The sequence below is a fragment of the Pseudonaja textilis genome, chromosome 7, assembly GCF_049901715.1.
Source record: "Pseudonaja textilis isolate UNSWEBS1 chromosome 7, rPseTex1.2, whole genome shotgun sequence".
NCBI lineage: Eukaryota > Metazoa > Chordata > Lepidosauria > Squamata > Elapidae > Pseudonaja > Pseudonaja textilis.
In genome coordinates, this window is record NC_141996.1 from 36,955,107 (window position 1) to 36,975,527 (window position 20,421).

General features: G+C 36.1%; 1 protein-coding gene across 1 annotated transcript in view; it reads left to right on the top strand.

Moving 5' to 3' along the window:
• The window catches only part of EPHA6 (EPH receptor A6), a 449,967-nt gene extending 434,509 nt beyond the window's left edge, over positions 1 to 15,458 (top strand). Inside the window, exons 15-18 of the mRNA XM_026700746.2 lie at positions 2,126 to 2,275; positions 5,591 to 5,784; positions 8,184 to 8,333; positions 8,750 to 15,458. Coding sequence (XP_026556531.1) covers positions 2,126 to 2,275; positions 5,591 to 5,784; positions 8,184 to 8,333; positions 8,750 to 8,864 — 609 coding nt within the window. The 3' untranslated portion in view covers positions 8,865 to 15,458. The remainder of the gene's footprint in view (positions 1 to 2,125; positions 2,276 to 5,590; positions 5,785 to 8,183; positions 8,334 to 8,749) is intronic.
• The last annotated feature ends 4,963 nt before the right edge of the window (positions 15,459 to 20,421 follow it).

A 20,421-nucleotide genomic window follows, 5' to 3' on the forward strand; every position in this document is an offset into this window, starting at 1 on the left:
GTCGGTCCCGGATTGCTTGGTCCAGCTCGGGGAACTCGCAGGGGCCTCCCATGTTCCGCAGCTGGGCCACAAAATCGCTGATGGACTCGCCTTCGCGCTGGTCCCGGCGGTAGAAATCATACCTGCGGATGAGGATCGGCACGGTGGGGGCGTAATGGCGGCGCAGGATGGGCTCGAGATCAGCCCAATCCATCTCCTTAACGTCTGCGGGCCTCGCGAGTGCCTTGGCCATTTTGAACACCGCGGCCCCGCAGTGCGTTAGGAATACTGCCCGCTTCCTCTGGCCGTTGGCGTCCTTGAGGTTACTGCATTCCAGAAACATCTGGAAGCGGTCAATATAGGACTCCCAGTCTTCGGTCGCTGGGTCGAATGGAGCGGGTGGCACGGTACTGGCCATCTTGTAGGCGCTGGTCACCGGTGCCACGTGCTAGTTGGTCCTCGCCTCACAATCCCACCTTCGTCGCCAGTGTTAGATCCGGGATCGGGTCACAAAAGAGGCGAGACACTTAGTGAACATTCAGCTCTTTTTATTCAGCTCTGGTTATGGACAAAAGCAACTGTGTAAAACCGCTTGGCTTTATACAGCCGGCCGGCGGCTCGGCGGCCAATGGCAGCGCTTCGAATTTCCCGCGATCGGCTCGGCCAATCGCGGTAGGTTCCTAGCGCTCCAATCCCGGCCAGTCAGTCAGCCAATCGGGCTTCAGTTCAGGTGGGCCAATCAGGGTGCGGTTTTTCCAAGAATGCTAATACAGAACACTTACCCTCAAAATTAGGTTAGAAAACTACATATGGAATAACATAACTGGCATTGGAGAAGAATGTATGCCTCAAACATGGTATTAGTATGGAGATTTTAGAACTTTGCAAGCAATTAAATGCCTTTATACTATTAGTTTTCTCTATTTTAGAGTCTCTTGATCTCTTTCATTTCATTTTTTTTTAATTTAATTGGAAAAATTATCAGAATTAATTTAGAAACAAGGATACTGGTGCAATGCTTCTATTTAAAAATAAAGAAATATATGAATTAGAATTTACATTTTGAGAAATGGGGAAAAGGCAGGAATGGGAAAAAGGAAAAAGAATTAAAATCTAAAGAAACTTCAGATATTGCTGGCAATACAGTAATAATAATAAATAATGTCTTTTTATTTAGCATGTGCCCATAATAATTCTTTTCCCAGTTTTAACTGTTTTCTCTTATATCTATCATAGATATTTAAACAGTGCCAATGTTCTTGTGAGACCATATGACTAGCTGCTTTTTTTGTTCTTTTGAATTGAAATAATTGTGAAGATTAACGGAATAAATTCAAAAATATTTTTAAAAAATGAATTGAAACAGAAAAATCACAAAACATTCGTTTACTTAACAAAATTTACTTAGCAAATATATTACATTACAAACTTTAATGCATGCATTTTGAGTGCATTTTGACACTATCTGGATTTGGATTCAAAACTTATTCTTCAATAAATAAATTAATATTTAAGATAACAAAAATTATATTTTGATTACTGTTAAAAAATAACTAATGTAATGTATCATTGGCAGATTTTTACAACCAATTACATGAAAGCTAGTGTATTACTTTGTGGTAGTAACATTTGCAACCCTCATTTAGCAAACATGATTTACAAGCAGAAATGGTTTAGACTTGAATTTAACCAAGGTGCATAGTTTAGAACAATGTTTACAAAAGTGGAAGCCAAATGTGTTATGAAAATAATAACTACAAAGTATAGATGAGCCACAATATATTTCAGATAAATATAGTATTAGCGAACAAACTTTATTTCAGAAGGATTTATTCTGCATCATATTTTGAATACAAAGAAAACAGTAATGATTTTCATGATCAAAGTGAAGACAATTTGCCACCTACTCAGTCTGAATATGGTTAACAATATTAAGTGCCTTAAAGAACCAAAATGCATTTCGTTTTCAATTATGATACAACATTACAAAAGCAATATTATGTTAATACATGAACTATAACAGAATGTTTATGTTTCTATCAGCAGTTATGAATTTCATTTATTTTAATATGTTTGTAGGATTATTCAGTGGAGAGTATTTTTTGCTAGTTTTAAATACTGAGAATTTTTCAATGTATATTTTCAGGGTGGAAAAATACCAATAAGATGGACTGCTCCTGAAGCTATAGCCTACAGGAAATTTTCTTCTGCAAGCGATGCATGGAGTTATGGAATTGTCATGTGGGAAGTAATGTCATATGGAGAAAGACCATACTGGGAGATGTCTAATCAGGATGTAAGTTTTAACTAGTTGTTACAGATTATTGTTTTTGGGATGCATTTATTCCATTGCTATTGGGAAAAAAAAAACCCAAAACCCTACAATCATCATGAGCTCACCTAGTAATAAGTCCTACTGAATAAGACTTGCCTTTAGAATAAACATGCATAGGAATCATTGTTACTACAACATATTGCTAGAAAGTGGAAAATAAAATTTGATTCCCCACTGATTACTACTAACTGCAACTAATTTAATTAAAATTGCCATGGAACAAGTAACATTGAAATTCTATTTCTATAGGCAAATTATTTAGTATTCTTAGTATTGACATGAAAGATTAATAGCTGGGGAGAAACATAATTGAAGCCAAGCAAAAGTTTCACAATAGAAGCAAAATTCTTCTTCATTGTCCATTTCTACTGCAATCTCTTTTAGTATGATTATTTAGCAAGTGGGGATTGTAAAACACAATACCATGAGACTGCATCATTTAACAACTGCAGTTCCAGCACTGCCACTTGCCACTGGTAAGTGAGAATCTCATGCAATTAAAACTTTCAACTTCCTATTGGCTTCCCAATTGAAGGGAACATTGAAATCATTATATGAGTGTGGGGATGCTGCAATGACCAGAACTACAAGGACCTGTCATAAGTACCAGTAGTTCAGCACTGTTGCAACTTTAAAAGTGACTGAATGAATGGTGCTAACCCAAGGACTACGCATAGCATATAATATACAGTACATCAGCAGAGTTTCCTTTTTGGGCCTAGCCATAAGCAAATGGTTCTCAAACATTGTGGTAAATGATAAATGAATTTGTCTGATTCTCACACACTCAATAAAATTGAGGGCAAAAAAGAAATATACCACTTATTTTTTAATACCTAAATTTTAATCTATACATTACAATGTTTCTCCACTATTCTGGCATGACAAGTATCAAGTGCAAATGAGGAGCAAATCTCATAATTTTGATAGCACACTCGCTTTGTCTGAGCAAGCTTGATCAAATTTAAAAAGTATTATTAAGCCATAGGTGACCTAAAGTTTGAGAACCCTTGCCAAAACTTCTGTGTAGTTTGTTTTGGTTTAACAAAAGTAAGGTGGGAAAGCTGGCTGGGTGAGGGTTACATCTTGAATTGCACATTACAATAGTTCACCACATTACAAAAAAGATGTTGAGACTCTAGAAAAGGTACAGAGAAGAGCAACCAGGATGATTAGGGCACTGGACACTAAAACATATGAAGAACGGTTACAGGAACTGGGCTTGGTTAGTCTAGTAAAGAGAAGGACCAGGAGAGACATGATAGCAGTCTTCCAATATTTGAGGAGCTGCCACAGAGAGGAAGGGATCAAGTTATTTTCTAAAGCGCCTATAGGCCAGACAAGGAATAATGGATGGAAACTGAACAAGGAGAGATTTAACGTGGAAATAAGGAGAAACTTTCTGACAGTGAGAGCAATCAACCAATGGAACGCCTTGCCCTCAGAAGTTGGGGGAGCGTCATTACTTGAGACTTTCAAGAAGAGATTGGACTGCCATTTGTTAGAAATGGTGTAGGGTCTCCCACTTGGGCGGTGGTTGGACTAGATGACCTACAAGGTCCCTTCCAACTCTGATTATCTGTTATCTGTTACCTGCACAAAATAAAGGCGGGCTATAAATGTAATATACTAAATGTAGTATGAATCTAGCAGATTGTTGTTTATTCAGTGAAGCATAATTTAGTATGATATGTGATACAAGAATCTATCATACAACATTTAATAAATTGTCCTTTATAGAACTCAGTACACTTTATGGTTCTACATACTGGATGTAGCTTTCATTTGAAAACAACAAAACAATATCACTCCATCGAGTAAGATCCAGAAAAAGAGCCTTTACTGCTATGGCTTCCACCCTCTGGACCCAAGGTCAGATCTACTCCCACTGGGCCTACTTTTGAAAGATATAGTTGTGCTAATTCGGGGGTGTCAAACTCAAGGCCCATGGGTCAAATCCAGCCTGTGGGGTGCTTAGATCTGGCCTGCAGGGCTACCCTATAAACAGCAATGCCTCTGCCAGCAAAAATGGAGATGAGGGGCACATGAGGCTCCCTGGGCCCCTTTTTTAGCCTGGAAAGCCTCTTGCAGTCCTCTGCCAGTGAAAAGAGAGACTGCAGGCTCTGTTTTCGCTGGCAGAGGATTTCAGGAGGCCATCCAGGACAAAAACTGGACCAAGGCTCCATTTTGGCTGGCAGAGAGCTAGCAAAACAAACTAAAAGCAAAACAAAAGGAGAAATGTTTCTACTTTTGCATTTGAGCAACCAAGAAGAGAAAGGAAAGGAGAAAGGGAAAGAAGAAAGACAAAGAAAAAGAAGGAAAGATTGGAAGAGAACAATGAAGGAATAAGAAAGAGGGGAAGGAAGAAGAAAGGAGAAGGAAAAGGGAAGGAAAAAGAAGAAATGGAAGGAAGGGAGAAAGGAATAAAAGTCCTGCCTCAACACTTGGCCACCAGCAGCCCTGCTGCCCTTTTGCCATGCCCTTGTTCTCTCCTCCCAATGTCTCCTGGTGGTCTCCCATCCTATTGCTGAATATGCTTTGGTTACAAAGTCGGGTCTCCTTGCATGGAGAGGGAGTGGGCCTCCCTCTGACCCACACACTTTGCCCTCCTGCACACACCATGAGCAACCTGGCCAAGGAGAGTGAGTGCAGCAACAGCAGCCGCAAGGAGGATGTAAGCAGGGCCAGGCAAGCCCTTGGGGAAGCAAAGCTGGGCTCAGTTGTGGGGTCCCAGTGCCCTGAGAGCTTGAGGACTGGGCTGAGCACTGCCTAGGGCTCTGGACAGTCTGTGTCACCATCCAGGTGTCCTCCATGTAGCCTGAAAGGGACAGCAAGGCTCCTCAGGAGGACAAGGGTTTGGTGCTCTCCCTGGTCTCACCTTCTTCCACTGCAGACAATGGACCCCCTCAGCCCCACCTGGACCATCATAGTTGCCCCCAACATAAGTGATGTTGAGCTGACCATGCCCACCCTGGCCACATCCATCCACATCCCCCAAGGTCAGACACAATCTTGATGCAACCCTGAATGAAATTGAGTTTGACACCCCTGTGCAAACTAGTCTGTGGTCCCAATGGGTGTGACACTTTGGAGGTAAATAATGGGGTAGAAAACACCCCACCTCCCCCCAGATGCACTTTGCTCCCTCCCTCTCTATCCTGCTTGGTTTTATTTTAACTGAATTTTAAATTTACGATTCTTATTTGGAGAGATGGACAGGATACAACTTTGATAAATAATTAAATAAATAAATATCCTCTCCCACTTTCTACACAGGTCATTCTGTCCATTGAAGAAGGATATAGGCTTCCAGCTCCCATGGGCTGCCCGGCTGCCCTCCATCAACTAATGCTTCATTGCTGGCAAAAGGAAAGAAGCCATCGGCCGAAGTTTACAGACATCGTCAGCTTCTTAGACAAATTGATACGAAACCCAAGCTCTCTTCATACTTTAGTGGAGGATGTACTAATGTAAGAACCATAATGATTTGTTTCTGCATTAAACTAGAGATTTTTTTTCATCATCATTTCTTTTTGTTTCCTCTATCATGTCAGATAGACTTGAGCGGTCTGTTCGTCCTGTAACTTCTCACATTCATTCAAAGTCTATGGAAAACTTCATGAGGAAATTCCTTGTACTAGTTGTGTGTGTGTGTAAATTAATAAAGTCACAAAAGCTTTAATGCACATTTCTTTATACCTCAATATTGTTTCAAAGGTTCCTTATTAACTGTCCTCCACTATCTTCAGCCAGGAGCTAAGGCCAAACATGTAGCAGCCAAATGTTGAAGTCTGATCTTCTTCAGCTTCAGGAAGAACTTCTTTCGAGCATTGCATAATGTGAGACCATCAACACTCCTAACTGGGCACTTACTCCAAAATCCCCTTATCCAAATATGTCGGCTGTTGTGATTCAGAGAAGACTGAAGCTATTTCACTTTGTTTCCCTTATTCTTATGCTGCATTGTAATTTCTATACAGACATGTGGAATTGTCTTATTTTTTGCTCTATGACAGAATATCCCCAGACCTTTATTAGACAAGTTTCTATTATACTTTGTGATTCTACTCCTTGCTCTTCCAGCACTTTGGCTAACTTCTGTGTTGCTATGATTAAAACACATCATCACATACTGTACATCTCAGTATTACCTTTTTATATGTTTTATATCCTTTTATTTGGATCATTGATAATGAAAATAGTAATAATAATAATAATAATGCTAGCTAATATCAGATTTATATGTACTGATTGTGGAAGGGATGTTTTCCATCTGATCCTAAATTTAGCCTTTTTATTTTCAAATGAGGCACATGGTAGTGGTCATGGCAATTGTATCGCTCGTGGATAGGATCTGCCCACTTCATATAGAACCTTTTCTCAAAAATAAGAAAGTAGTGTACATGGAAAGTGCACCTTTTCAGTCAGTACTTTGTAATGTCTCTTGGATAGAAATAATAGCTTCCAAACAATCGTTGTAGCCTGCTGACTTCCTGTTGAAATTTTCCCCTGGCAGAATTTTTTAAATATATTTTATTAATAATTTTAATTACAGTAATAAAAAACAATACAAACTAAATTTAGAGAAAGAGAAAACGATGTAATAAAGAAAACATGCAGGAAAAAAGAAAAATGTAATAAAGAAAAAGAAGAGAAGTATTATATAGAAGTGATTTCCAGACTTCATCACAAATATAAACAAATGTAATAATTCTTTACTCACTGTAAGATTAAACAGATATCTTTTTACCCAATATCCCATCCACTATCTATAAACAAATCCATAAAACGATTTTTTTCAATCCTGGAGTAAAATGTTCATAAAAGATTGCCAGAATATTGTGGAAGGAAGCGGGGTGGGATCTTATCTTAACCTTGACCAATAAACAAACTTTATATTCTTTTCTTTACTTCTAACAGTCTTAATTTTTAATTCAGTCAAATATTGTCATAGAATTTGATTTTTCTTCAATTCTTCTTTATTCTGTCACATAGATTTTTTTCAAGGCTTTAACTTGTAGAATTCTTCTACCTCAAAACTATTCTCAGCTTTCTTTGCATGTGCTGCATGTTTAACATCTTCCAAAAGATTGTCAATACTATTCAAGTTTCAAGAGTTTGAAAGCCATTCTAAAATCTTTATTTTTCTTTCCTGTTAGTGTTTCATAGTTGAGTTGGAGGTCTGGTTATGATTATTGTCTTGTGAAAATTCCCAGAGCTTTTCAGGGTCACTTGTTTTCACTGACTAAGAAATGCTAATTTCTAGTTTATATTGAGATTTAGCTGAATCTATTTTCTTCATTTATGTAACAGTCCCTCTAGCCCTGGATGACACAGCATCCCAATCAGAGGTGGTATTCAGCAGGTTCTGACCAGTTCTGGAGAACCAGTAGCAGAAATTTTAAGTAGTTCAGAGAACCGGCAAATACCACCTGTGACTGGAGATTTTACAGTATCCTTTTCCTGCCACGCCCACCAAGACACGCCACAGAACCAGTAATAAAAAAAATTGAACCCCACCACTGATCCCAATGCATATACAGCCCAACATATAAGCTTAATTGTTAGCTTAAAGTATTCTTTTCTGTAAATATTTCACCTTTATACAAAGTAGATCCTTTATGATTGTGGCAAAATAGTTCAGTTTTTCTTTTGTCAGTCCAAAGCATTTTATTTCAAGTTGTTATATTTTTTAAAGTTTATCAAGGTTTTCTTTTGTATTTTTATGGTGATTTTTTGTGATGATATTGGGGAAAATGGTTCCCTTTTAAGAACTTTTCAAAGAGATCGTTGTTGTGTAAGCAATATTATAGAATAAACCTATGGACAACTAATCTACTAAATCAATAATATATTGTTCTTTTCACAGAATGCCAGATTCACCTGGTGAAATTATAGAATATCCCTTCTTTGTATCAGTCAGTGATTGGCTGGACTCAATAAAAATGGGCCAATATAAAGCTAATTTCATGGCAGCAGGGTACACATCTATGGATCTTGTTTCAAGAATGAGTATTGAGTAAGTACATTATTTATTAGGATATGTAATTTTTATATGGCAGTGGTTAAGATTGGAATTTTAGAAAGTGCAAGGATACATCACAAAATGGCAGGCATGGGTTAAATCAACAAATATTTATTCCCCATAAAAAAATAGTAACTGGATTTGAAATGTAATGAAAATTTGCATTTTAGTCTTGCCAGAATAAAAAATGCAAACTTTCAGTACATTTCAAATCCAGTTACTCAATATGTATAATATCCAGTATCCATTTTCTAATAGTTTTCAAGAAGAAGAACAAAATATAGTATAATATATTGGAATTATATTCAATATTTCAGGTTTAATATATTGAATATTTCAGCTTGGAACAATTTGTTTTTATATTTTCTGTACTTCACCCAATATTTTCCAACATTACATTTATCTTGCAGTGACATTAGAAGAATTGGAGTTGCTCTTATTGGACATCAGAGACGAATAGTGAGCAGTTTACAGACTTTACGGTTACACATGATGCACATACAAGACAAAGGATTTCATGTATGAAAATTCTAAAAGCAACTGTGTTTTGTGCCTCAGCGTTTCTAAAATGGAAAATACTGTCACTCCTTTTCTTCCCAGCTTCAAAAACTGAAATGTCTTCTTCATACTATAAACACAAATATTTATGTTAACTCTTCCAGCTTGGAATTTTTACTTACATTACATAGTTCCATCCTCAATGAACTGATGGTAACATCCTGGCCCCTAATAAAAGACTATTGCTATATGATGTTGAATAACTTGGCATGGATGTATAACTTTATATAACAGTAAAGTATTCAGAAAACTTTCATCAATTTTTTTTTTGAAAGTGAAGGCTTTCTTGGCTTGGAATTGCTACCTTCTTGTTGTATTAGAATTTTATGGTTAATTACTAAATAATAATACTGACAACAATAATGATAGACATTTATTTTCATGTTTTGTGACACTTTAGCTTCCAATATAAAATGTGCAATCAAGAAAAGAACTTGACACATGTATTTATTTTATTGCTTACCAAATCCCAAATTTAGGGTTTTATTACTACATTTATTTTGTGATTATTATATTTAGTTTATGACAACTAATATGCTGGAATGAAAGCATAAAAATTCTTGGCCAAAATGAACAATTAAAAGTTTATAGTGAAATTTTATGCAGAGAGATGTTTACAGAATATTTGTATAAACAGATAAAGTGAATTATTGGCAAAGGTCATCATCACATTTTTAATGATGCCAAGTGTTTAAATGCATTTCTTTGAACATCAGATTTCTCTTAGAAAGTTTAGAGTACATAGAGTACAAACAAATTTAACCATTGGCTAGTTTCATTATTATTCATGTCTAAGTGTCTATTCAGTATGCTTCCACAACACGGAGCAAAGTCCAAAAATACGTTTTAAGCAACATAAAATCCATGATAAGTACCAGTGATTTTACACAGTGCAGTTATGTAGACTTTATAAATATATATTTAACATGAGAAAATATAAGAAATTGCTATTACACTTAAGAAAAAAATGTCTTTAAGCCATTCATTGTGACATATTTAACTTCTTCAGGTTAGCTGTTTGTTAAACCAAGAAAAATGGTATTTTTCTTGAAACCATTGTGAAAAATATCAGTTTAATTCTGATACTTTTCAATCATGGAAATGTTTCCAAATTTTCCAATGAATACAAATGGATCAACATTCTAATTACTACATTACTTTCAGGTCATCCTGAGCTTTGGCCAATGGGCAAAATATCTGTTTCAAAATAAAAAAAGAAATAGCATCATTAATGATGCTATTATTTGATTAGTAAATGAGGCCATATAGGAATTGATGCTCATAAATAGACACTTCAACAGATATCTTTCTTAAGCCAGATATGAGCTATAAACTTTAGTAGCCATGTCATATTTCTGAATGATGTTATCTGTATCTCTTACAAAAATTACCTAGATCTAATTTGGCTATATCATTCCATCTTTGCATGGAATAAGTTCTGTTCCAATATAAAAAATGAGTACATCTGCGTGCTCTAAAAGCCATGCACAAATTGCATATAAGTAATAGTGTAAAAACATTTATAGCAAATTTCTCATTTATAATTCAAGAATGGATATGACTAGCCTATACAAGGAAGACTTAAGATGCCCTAGCCCTATAAGGGAACGAGAGTGGGTTTGGGGGCAGGTGCTTTTGAGCCAGTCTTACTTCTGGCAACTACATAGGCTCTTGCAGTTTTCTTGGCAATTTCAGAAGGACTTTGCCAGCTCCTTTTTTCTAGGGTTGACAGAGAGTGACTGGCTCAAGGTCACCTAGCACTTTGTGCCCCAGGGAGAACTGGAACTCACTATCTCCTGGTGCCCCTAACCACTATACTACGTTGGTTCTTCATTCCATTCAAAATTAGAAGTGCTTAAAAGGTATCTTGCGTCAAGCCTTTTTGTCTAATTTCAGTAAACACTTATTGACTTCCCATGAAAATGTTTTATTATTTCAGGACTATATAACCTGCTTGTAAATTAGACTGGGGTATCTTTTTCTTAAACTTAAGCCCCTAAAATGCAAACAAAAGCTATTTTTAAAGACATGAAATGGAATCAATATGTATATTTCTTTTATTGCCCATGTATTTACAGAAATAGATGCTAATAGTCCGGATTTTAGCATCTTTCAGTTACCATTATACATGCATTATTATGTATAGGTACATCAGGTTTGCTAGCTTGGAAGTAACATGTTATTTTATGCATTTCAATACTGTTTATGAAAAATGATCATTGTAATGATTGTGGTGGGTTTGCTCTTTATTAAGGGAAAAGCCATATAAATTATATTTTATATTTAAAAATATAGCCTCATGTATAGAAAAAATCTTTCCTTTTTCTTTGGCTTTTCAATTTGCCTGCCAAGATTAATTTCATTCCTAGGCTTTTCTAATAGGGCTGGTTTTTGGTTGTTGTTGTTGTTGTTTTTTGGCAACTTTATTGTATTATATTTTGTTAACATATATGGACTAAGGCTAGTTTACACAAACAAGCAACCTTCTAAAAATATATAAGCTTTGCCTGGGCAGCTGCTAATCCCACAAAGACAGCATCTTGCCACAGTTCTTGTTATGGTTGAAGTTATGAAGCATGCAACTGTACATGAAATACTGGCTAGCTAGATAAACAGTCTCGATATGACTAGCTTTAAGTTATCAATCAAGGAACTATGTCTTTGGAAAAGGCTATTTGAACAATAGTGATGTGCCAAAAGCCAACTGCCAAGAAAAGTCACTGGCAAAAGCAGCAATCCCTTCACTAAACAAAGGAAAAGACAATGCTCTGGCCTGCACTGATAGCATTTTATAGCTATTTGAATTGTTGTTGTTGAACATAATGGCTACTCTTAAAATAATGTCAGTCCCTCTTCCCCTCTCCCTCTCGTATTTGAATGTTGAATTCATCTGAAATGATGCCCCCATCCTCTAATCCAACACTAAATGCATATTCATTTCAAATTCCCAGTAATTCCTTTTGGGCAAATTCTTCCTTGATCATAACAAGCACCAGCAAGATTCAGAATGCTATGCATGGGGGTGGGGGGAGTGTAGGGATGGCCAAATTAATAATACAGGTAGTCCTTGATTTATTATCACAAATGGTATCAGAAGTTCCATTGCTTCCATTGCAATGTGACCATAAAGCATGACATTGTATAACCAGTTCACTTATTAACAGCAATCAATAATAGCACCCCCATAGCACTCCCCCAATAGCACTCCCATTGCTATTGTTAGCAATAATGGCACTCCCATTGCTATCGTTAATTAAATTCCACTGGTTGATAGCCTGGGATCCATCCCAATCTAAGCCATTCTAGGTTTGGTCCGTCCCAGCCCTGAATCTCAGTAAAGTAAGGGACTCCCTTTATCTCTGCCCTTTTAGATGCCCTGCACTCTGCCTTTCAGGGCAGCAAAAAACCCAGAACTTAATGGTTCTGGGGCTGCTTGCCACTCTGCACTCAAGTGCTTCTTCAAGGGCAACTCTAGATCCGCAAAAGGCCCCTCATCTGCAGCACAATACAAAGTTGAGCTCCCTCTCAAAGCCTCGGCCATCCCAACAGTACAATACAAAGCCACTGTGCCCGGGGAAGTCCCAGGAGCAACAGTGTGGTACAAGCTGCAGCCATCCTGGGGTATTTCAGCTCAGTCCCAGCCACAGTTGTACTCCAAGGCCACTGTCACTCCACAGTCCCAGCTGAACTTTTCCAGTTTTTTTCTGTTGCCGCTGATGAGGCAGGTCCACTCTGGCCCTTCATGAGGCATCTGCTGCCACAGGTCCATCTTCTCCAGGTCTTGCGAGGGAACTGCAGTGTGTGACCTGGGAAAAAAAGCCTCATGCAGCCAGCAGCTGGGCATGTGTGGTCAGTGGTGGAAGCAAGAGAGCAACGGTTAGCTAGCATGTGGCATGGATGGCAAGGAGCCAAAAGGCATAGATGGAGACAGGTAGGTAGGGGAAGCAGGAATTGAAACACTCCTGCAGTCGTAAGTGCTGGCAAGCTGCCAGGTGCCACATTTTGGTCACATATCTGCAAGAGTTCTGCAACAGCTATAACTTGGGGGACCAGTGATATCTCCCTTCATTCAGTGCTGCCATAACATTGAGCAGTCACTGAATGAAGGTTCATAACTTAAGGACTACCTGTATCTGAAGCTACTGGTCAATGTCCTTACTTTTAAGTAAATATGTGGAAGATAAGTGTATGTTATATGTGTGTGCATGTGTTTGTGTGTTTATATATACACACACTTACACCCACACACCTACATTGATATGGGACTAGAAGCTCTCTATTTATATGTAATCACTCAATTTTTAAAATAACTGTCAGTACAGTTCTTCACACAGGTAGATCTATACCTTTCCATTCAGATGGCTGAAATGATACACATTACTCTTCATTAATCTAGCTACAGTATAAAAATACTTATTTCCTGTTTTATCACTCAGTGGGAATATATATTTTCAACAGAATGGAACAGGAGAAAAATATTGTAGATGTGTATTTAATATATTTTTATAATAAGCAACTAAATAAAGAGTAAAGGAATACATTCTTTTAGCAATGTATTAGTTAAAAACCTTATTGTTCTTTTGAATTCTGTCTATGGATTTGTTTTCTTTGTGTACATTTTGTTTTACTCTCTATTCTCCCTATCTTTAATGATTGTATATTTCCAAGCTTTAGAAGCTACGTTTTGTTTATTCTCTGTTGACAAGACAATTCCAAGCATATCATTGCAACTATACAGAGAAGGACAGTGCCAATACTGTTGTGTTTTTAGTCCATTGATTTCATTAGGCTTAAGAAGGATTGAGTCTATTAGGAGACGAGCCATACATCAGTGACAGATAGCAATGCACAAGATGCATATAAGGCTACATTCAATCTCTGGAGTCTTCAGTTAAAAAGATCAAGTAACAGGTGCTATAAATAAATCTCCCAAGATCTTGATGAGTCATTACTGATAAAGTAGGTAAAATTCAGTTAAATTATAAATAGTTCTGCCATAACACAGCTTCCTATAAATACTGACTCTTCAGAGTACTGATATGATGAAAATATGGTGAACATTATCATGTCCAATGTTCTCTCCAAGGCTACTTTTAAAATTCTGTTTAAGGTCATTTGCAACATAACCTTTAATGAGCATACAATTATTTTCACTTAGCATTGTTGTGTGTTCCAGATGCATCAGAAAAACATATAGAATTTCCTACCAATTTGACCTGTAGCCCTCATTGGAGAAAGTTATCACAGAAGTGGTGTAGTTCATTTTCAAACTAACCCCAATGTAGCTTGTGCCATGTAGAATTTTAGATTTCCCATGGAGACAAAAAGAGTAAAGCAGTCCACATTTGACAATTATGCAGAGAAGCTAAGGTTCATTCATTCTATCCTGTCAATAAAGAAACATTGGTTCAGGCTGAATGCAGACTTTTCTTAATATGGAAGACAGAACCCTACGTTTTCCAGTCTGCATGAGTCCCACAGCTCTTTGAAAAATGCCCATCAATAAAATTGTCAATGTGGCACAAAGATTTTTTTAAAATTAAATACATGGAAATAATTATATTAACTGTATTCAATTAATTTGTTAATTCAGTTTGCATATAAATTGAATCTGTTTTAGCAAATTGAATCTGTTTTACTTTATTAATGAAGTAAACTCTGGCATATTACTCAATGTCAATTGTAGCCTTTAGCTTGACAAAGTTGATTGTTTCTGGTTTGACAGAATTTGGTATAATCTCTTTGCTACATTTCATAACACCTTTTTGTGAACAGGAGATCAGAGTACAAAGGATGCCCAGTCTATGAGAACCTTGCTGGATCAGGGTGAATTGTGCATCTATTATTTAATGAAGTTTTTTAACTAGTTGGTTTGTGTATTTAAGTCAATTATACAAAATGTTAACTCTGCAGAAGCTCTGATATAAATCTAATTATTTCAATAAAGCTTCAAGATGACATAGTATAATATTTTGACAAGAACAATTTTATTTTAACAAGGACATTCTGTCTTGTTATTTTAAGTTCAAGTTTTTATGTTTAAACAAGAATTGATGTTGGCCTGGCACACGATCTTGCTTTTTCTTTATTTTCAGATAGTGATAGTAACTGGAATATTCACACCATAATTTCATTTAAGTAATTTATTTACACGTGCTGCCATTTTATTGCTGAATCATTAATATGTGAATTTAATTAGATAAGAACTATGTAATGATAAACATGGCAATAAAAGTAGGGTTTTTTATACCCCAAGATGTAGTTTCATATGTAATTTAACTTGCCTTTTGTGCTTTGGAAAGTATATTATCAGAAACAATTCAATATTATAGGCATGTTTTAAAACAGATTGTAATATTTAAAAACTCAAAAAAATCCTTTAATATTAAATATGTTCCTTGAAAAATAGTCAATTTTAGAAGATCTGCTGCTGCTGCTCATCCCACTGTGGAAAGCTCTTGTAATTGATATGCACGTGTAGCTTAAAATAAAATTCATTAATTCCAACAGAGGATTTTTCCAAGACCCTGACCTTAATACTGAAAGATTTGTTAGTATTAAGCAAAAGTTAATCAGGAATTTCAAATTTATTTATTTATTAGTTGATATTATTGTAGCTTATTTACAGTACTCTTAAACCTTGTGACAAAATAAGATAAATACAGAATATAATTCAATTGTTTTATTATTGTTATAAACATTTATATTAATTATTCATCATTACAATTCCATAAGTTTTCATGTAATATTTTTAATGTTCCAATTTTTCATACAAAAGAATTTATGGCCAACAATAAATACTTAGCTAAAATGTAATATACTTCTACTTAATAGTAACCTTTGTAAACTTAAAGTAATAGACCTAGAAGGGCTTCCTGTTTGTTTTATGTATAGGTCCATCAAATACAAAAATTAACTTCCAGAAGAGACAGATAGGTGCTATTACTATATTCTGCAAAAGACATCTTTTTTTGGAAATATAAAACTGCTGTTATAGTGTAATGTAATATAACTCTATAATAAAATTTATATTTATACTTGTATTCATAAGATATGACCACTCCGGATACAGGATTATGCTACTGACAGAAACTCAAGTATTTATCCCCTACTTTAGTGTTAGGTATGATTAACAACAGAAAATGTTTAACATTCCTTTTAACATATCTAAATCATTGTCTATACTATTTCTGTCTTTAAAAACAAGTTTTTAGAAATTTTCAAATCTCGTTTTCCTGATCCAAACAACTATTTTAATGAAAACTACAGCAACACAGAAGACCTATTCCTATTTCTATTGTTTCCTCTTTAAATAATACAGCACAGTAATAAATGCTGACTAAGAAAACTGTACTTTTTTTTTCCTTTTCATTATTGCTACATTTGCACTGCTAGTACAGGCACATATTTAACTCAGTGTGAAATTATATTTTAAATAGCAATGTCCAAATAAATGAAATTTCTAAAACAGTAACAGGAATCCTGTCCTCACAGAAGAAACTTTAGTGGGTAAATTATTATTCCTAAATTTTACAGGAATCACATCAACCAGGAAAGATGTTTGGAGATTTGTTAACACTAGAATGGGATAAATATATATATTCTGTTGCTAACATAATCTAATAGTGTGTCTTAAATGGGGCATATCTTATAAATTCAAGAGTGACCTCAATCCACACCCATGAACACATACTTATTGAACAATTTTATTTTAACAAGAACATTCTGACTTGTTATTTTAAGATGGCAGAGGAGAAATGGCAATGGACATTCCTGTCAGAGGAATGAGGACACCTATTCCAGGAATCAGCTCCACTGATAGATATGGAAATGCAAAATACTTTTTAAATTTCTAGGATTACATTCTAGCTTAGATGGAAACCTAAATTTAAACTCTTTCAAGCCATCATTTGAAAATAATCAACTTTTTAAAAATTTCTCTTTGCTTTACTTTAAAAGAAGTAAAACTAATAAAGAATTTTTTGTATTTGCTCCAAGTTGCAACGGCAAAAAATATTTTTGTCCTCAAATACACGAACTTGGGTTTGAGTTTCAAACTCATTTTATAGATTTACACATCTGATATTTCCCATTTCACTCCAATATCTCAATGCATATAATTTGGATGCCTAAGCTCATTGCATTAAAACTATGACTTTTACCCATTTTTAATATTTTGTGTCTAACTGCCAATTGCAAATTAGAGCTACTATGTTTGAAGAGAAGGGCTTGATATCCATTTTGAGGCTGCTCCATTAATTAAAATCACATTCACATTTTATTAGCTATAGTAATAAATCAAGAATAGTTGTTCAAAGTGTGTGTGTGTGTGTGTGTGTGTGTGTGTGTGTGTGTGTGTATATATATATATATATATATATATATATATATATATATATATATATATGGATCTTTGGTTGTTCGGGTTTTCTCCGCATAAGATTCGAAGTATCTAGGCAAGCGTTTCGATGAAGTCTCATTCATCATCTTCAGGCTTTGTCTCCGGCTCTGTGCTTCTCAGAGTAATGGAGATTGCAGCTGCTTCCTCCTTTTAACTGCCAGTGGGGTGGGACTTGATTGGGTGGGGGCTTGGCTGTGTTCTGATTGGGTGGGGTGTGTTCTCATTGGTAGGGGTTTGGCTGTGTTCTGATTGGTTGGGGGTTAGCCGTGTTCTGATTGGTTGGAGGCGTGTTCTGTTCAGGTGGGGGCTTGGTTGTGCTCAGGTTAGTCTTAGTTGCTGGGGGATTTGAGCTGGAGAGTTGTGATCTTGCTGCAGTGCATCACTACCCACTTCAAACCCCTCTGAGCCATACATGAAGCAAACCGACACCCACTATGAAGATGCAGCAGGACCACGAACTAGAAGCCAAACAGCAAGATCACAACTCTCCAGCTCAAATCCCCAGCAACTAAGACTAACCTGAGCACAACCAAGCCCCCACCTGAACAGAACACGCCTCCAACCAATCAGAACACGGCTAACCCCCAACCAATCAGAACACAGCCAAACCCCTACCAATGAGAACACACCCCCACCCAATCAGAACACAGCCAAGCCCCCACCCAATCAAGTCCCACCCCACTGGCAGTTAAAAGGAGGAAGCAGCTGCAATCTCCATTACTCTGAGAAGCACAGAGCCGGAGACAAAAGCCTGAAGATGATGAATGAGACTTCATCGAAACGTTGCCTAGATACTTCGAATCTTACGCGGGAGAAAACCCGAACAACCAAAGATCCACATACAAATACCCGAGAACCTCAGAAAACACACATACATATATATATATATATATATATATATATATATATATATATATTCAAAATTCCAATTTCATCCTGATTCCCATTTTTAAATTAAATATTAATGATTTTACTTGAGATAAATTATTCTCCTTATGTGAAATCTACATGATATGTTTCATGTGAATTTTCATGTGCTAGCTTGCCTATTAAGTTAGCAATGTAATAAAATGCTCGGCTCTCATAACAAGGGCATTTTAAGGTGAATTGCATTCATATGCCATCTATTTACAGAAAGAGTATGGGGTTTGGCAAAGCTACCTGCTGAGCAACATAATAAGATATTTGTACAAAGTACAAGTTACTGATTATTATTGTGTTTTATTTTTCTATGATTTCCTAAGAGGCATTATCAAGTCTTACAAAGGGAATATGCCTGTTTACTAAGATATTTATTAGCAAATAAAAGTATAGTATTCGTGGTTACTTCTCAGTGTGTTTGTTCACCTAAACTGTGTAATTTTAAAAAATCCTACAGATTAGAGAAACCAGCTATTTTTATTAATGCACACATTACAGATAATAAACTTAATTTTTTTATAACCAGATAATGCAACTGGCTATATATTTTTAAAAAATTAACAACATATGCACTGGATCAAAGCAAATCCAAGAACCATTGTTTCCTGTCCTGTATTATCCCACCTATTTCACATAAGGTCAGAAAATGTGAACTAATGTAGCCTACACTGCATCTGACCTTGAACTACAGATTGAAAGGCAAATTAGAGCAAAGTCTAGTTTGGCTGGGGGGGGGGTTGTCTAATCCTTCCTTGCTACTATTAACTTGGGAAATAGAGCTTAGAAGCTTGACTTTTCTCTAGTTCTTTTATAGAAAGAGATGTTATAAATCTAGCACAATCTGAAATCTTGGTATTACCTCTAAAACTAAACTGCAATTAAACTGATCAGGGCTTCCTTCTTTAATGAGTAAACCTTCCAATACAATTGGATTTGTGGAACAGTTGCCATAAGACAATTCAAGAGGAGCTGACTTTAAAGCAGCATGTTAACAATCTGCATCTTGGTTATTACTAAGAGGGAAAAAATCACATTTTCTAAGCACAAAATAATTCAAACATTTTAGAATCTTGCAAACTATCGGCAAATTGCCCATTATTACCTGGAGTGGAAGTACAAAAGCTAGAAAACACTGGTATACTTCCTATAGGAAGTCTTAAGTACTGTTTGGGCAAGGTTCTTCCAGACTCACATGAGTACAATTCATATTTATTTTATTTATTTTGTCAAGCATGTATTAGATATAAGTATAAACATGGTTAATACATGAAATGGACAGGAATAAAATGGAAACATTAGAACAGGGACTGTAGGCACGTTGGTGCACTTATGCACACCCCTTACAGACCTCTTAGGAATGGGGTGAGATCAAGTCTAAGGTTAAAGTTTTTGGGTTTGGGGAAGAAATAATTTTACCATAGTTTACCATTAGTCAATCCTCAATTTCAGCAAGAAAATTAAATTCAACAATATTCTATAAAGCAAGCAAGAATGCAATGCTGTACTTTCTTTCCTCTTTCCCAGTACAATATGCTCAGTTATTATTACAGAAGGTAAATGCCCCTGAATTATTGTGCAAATTGATGCCACACAATATGCAAAATGAGTAATAAAGGGGAATTGCAAAAGTTAAAATCAAGGAAACCAAGCTGTTAAGTCTGCAAAAAAAATATCTTTCTTCAGAAATGCATTAGCAAACAGCAGATATGGCCAAGAAACACAATCACATATTAATACAAGAACACGGATAAACCATGCTGAAAGATCAACAGGAATGATTTGGAAAGATCCCTATGCACACCGAATCAGAAACGGAGAACAGAATTATAAAATAAACGCCCATTTAAGTTCAGATGTGAATTTTTGTTGCCTTAAAACATTTTAACTCTTCAAGCCGCCAACACAATTGACAACTCTAACATACAGCAGGAAGAGGAGGGGCTGTAAAGAGGCGCGCAATATAATTTGGTAAATTAATGCTTGGAGTTAATAGAATGAATGCGGTTAATTTGTGTTATACGGATTAACAGGCAGGCAGCCAGCCAGCCAGCCGTCTTTCTCAATCACATCTCTGACACCCTCCCCTCACTCCTATGCAGACATATTGAGCTTTTAAACGTTTCATTTAAAGAAGACATTGACCAGGCGCCAAATGTGGAAGGCGGAGGGCAGACTATCGGGATTATTGTTCCTTCCCGCCGC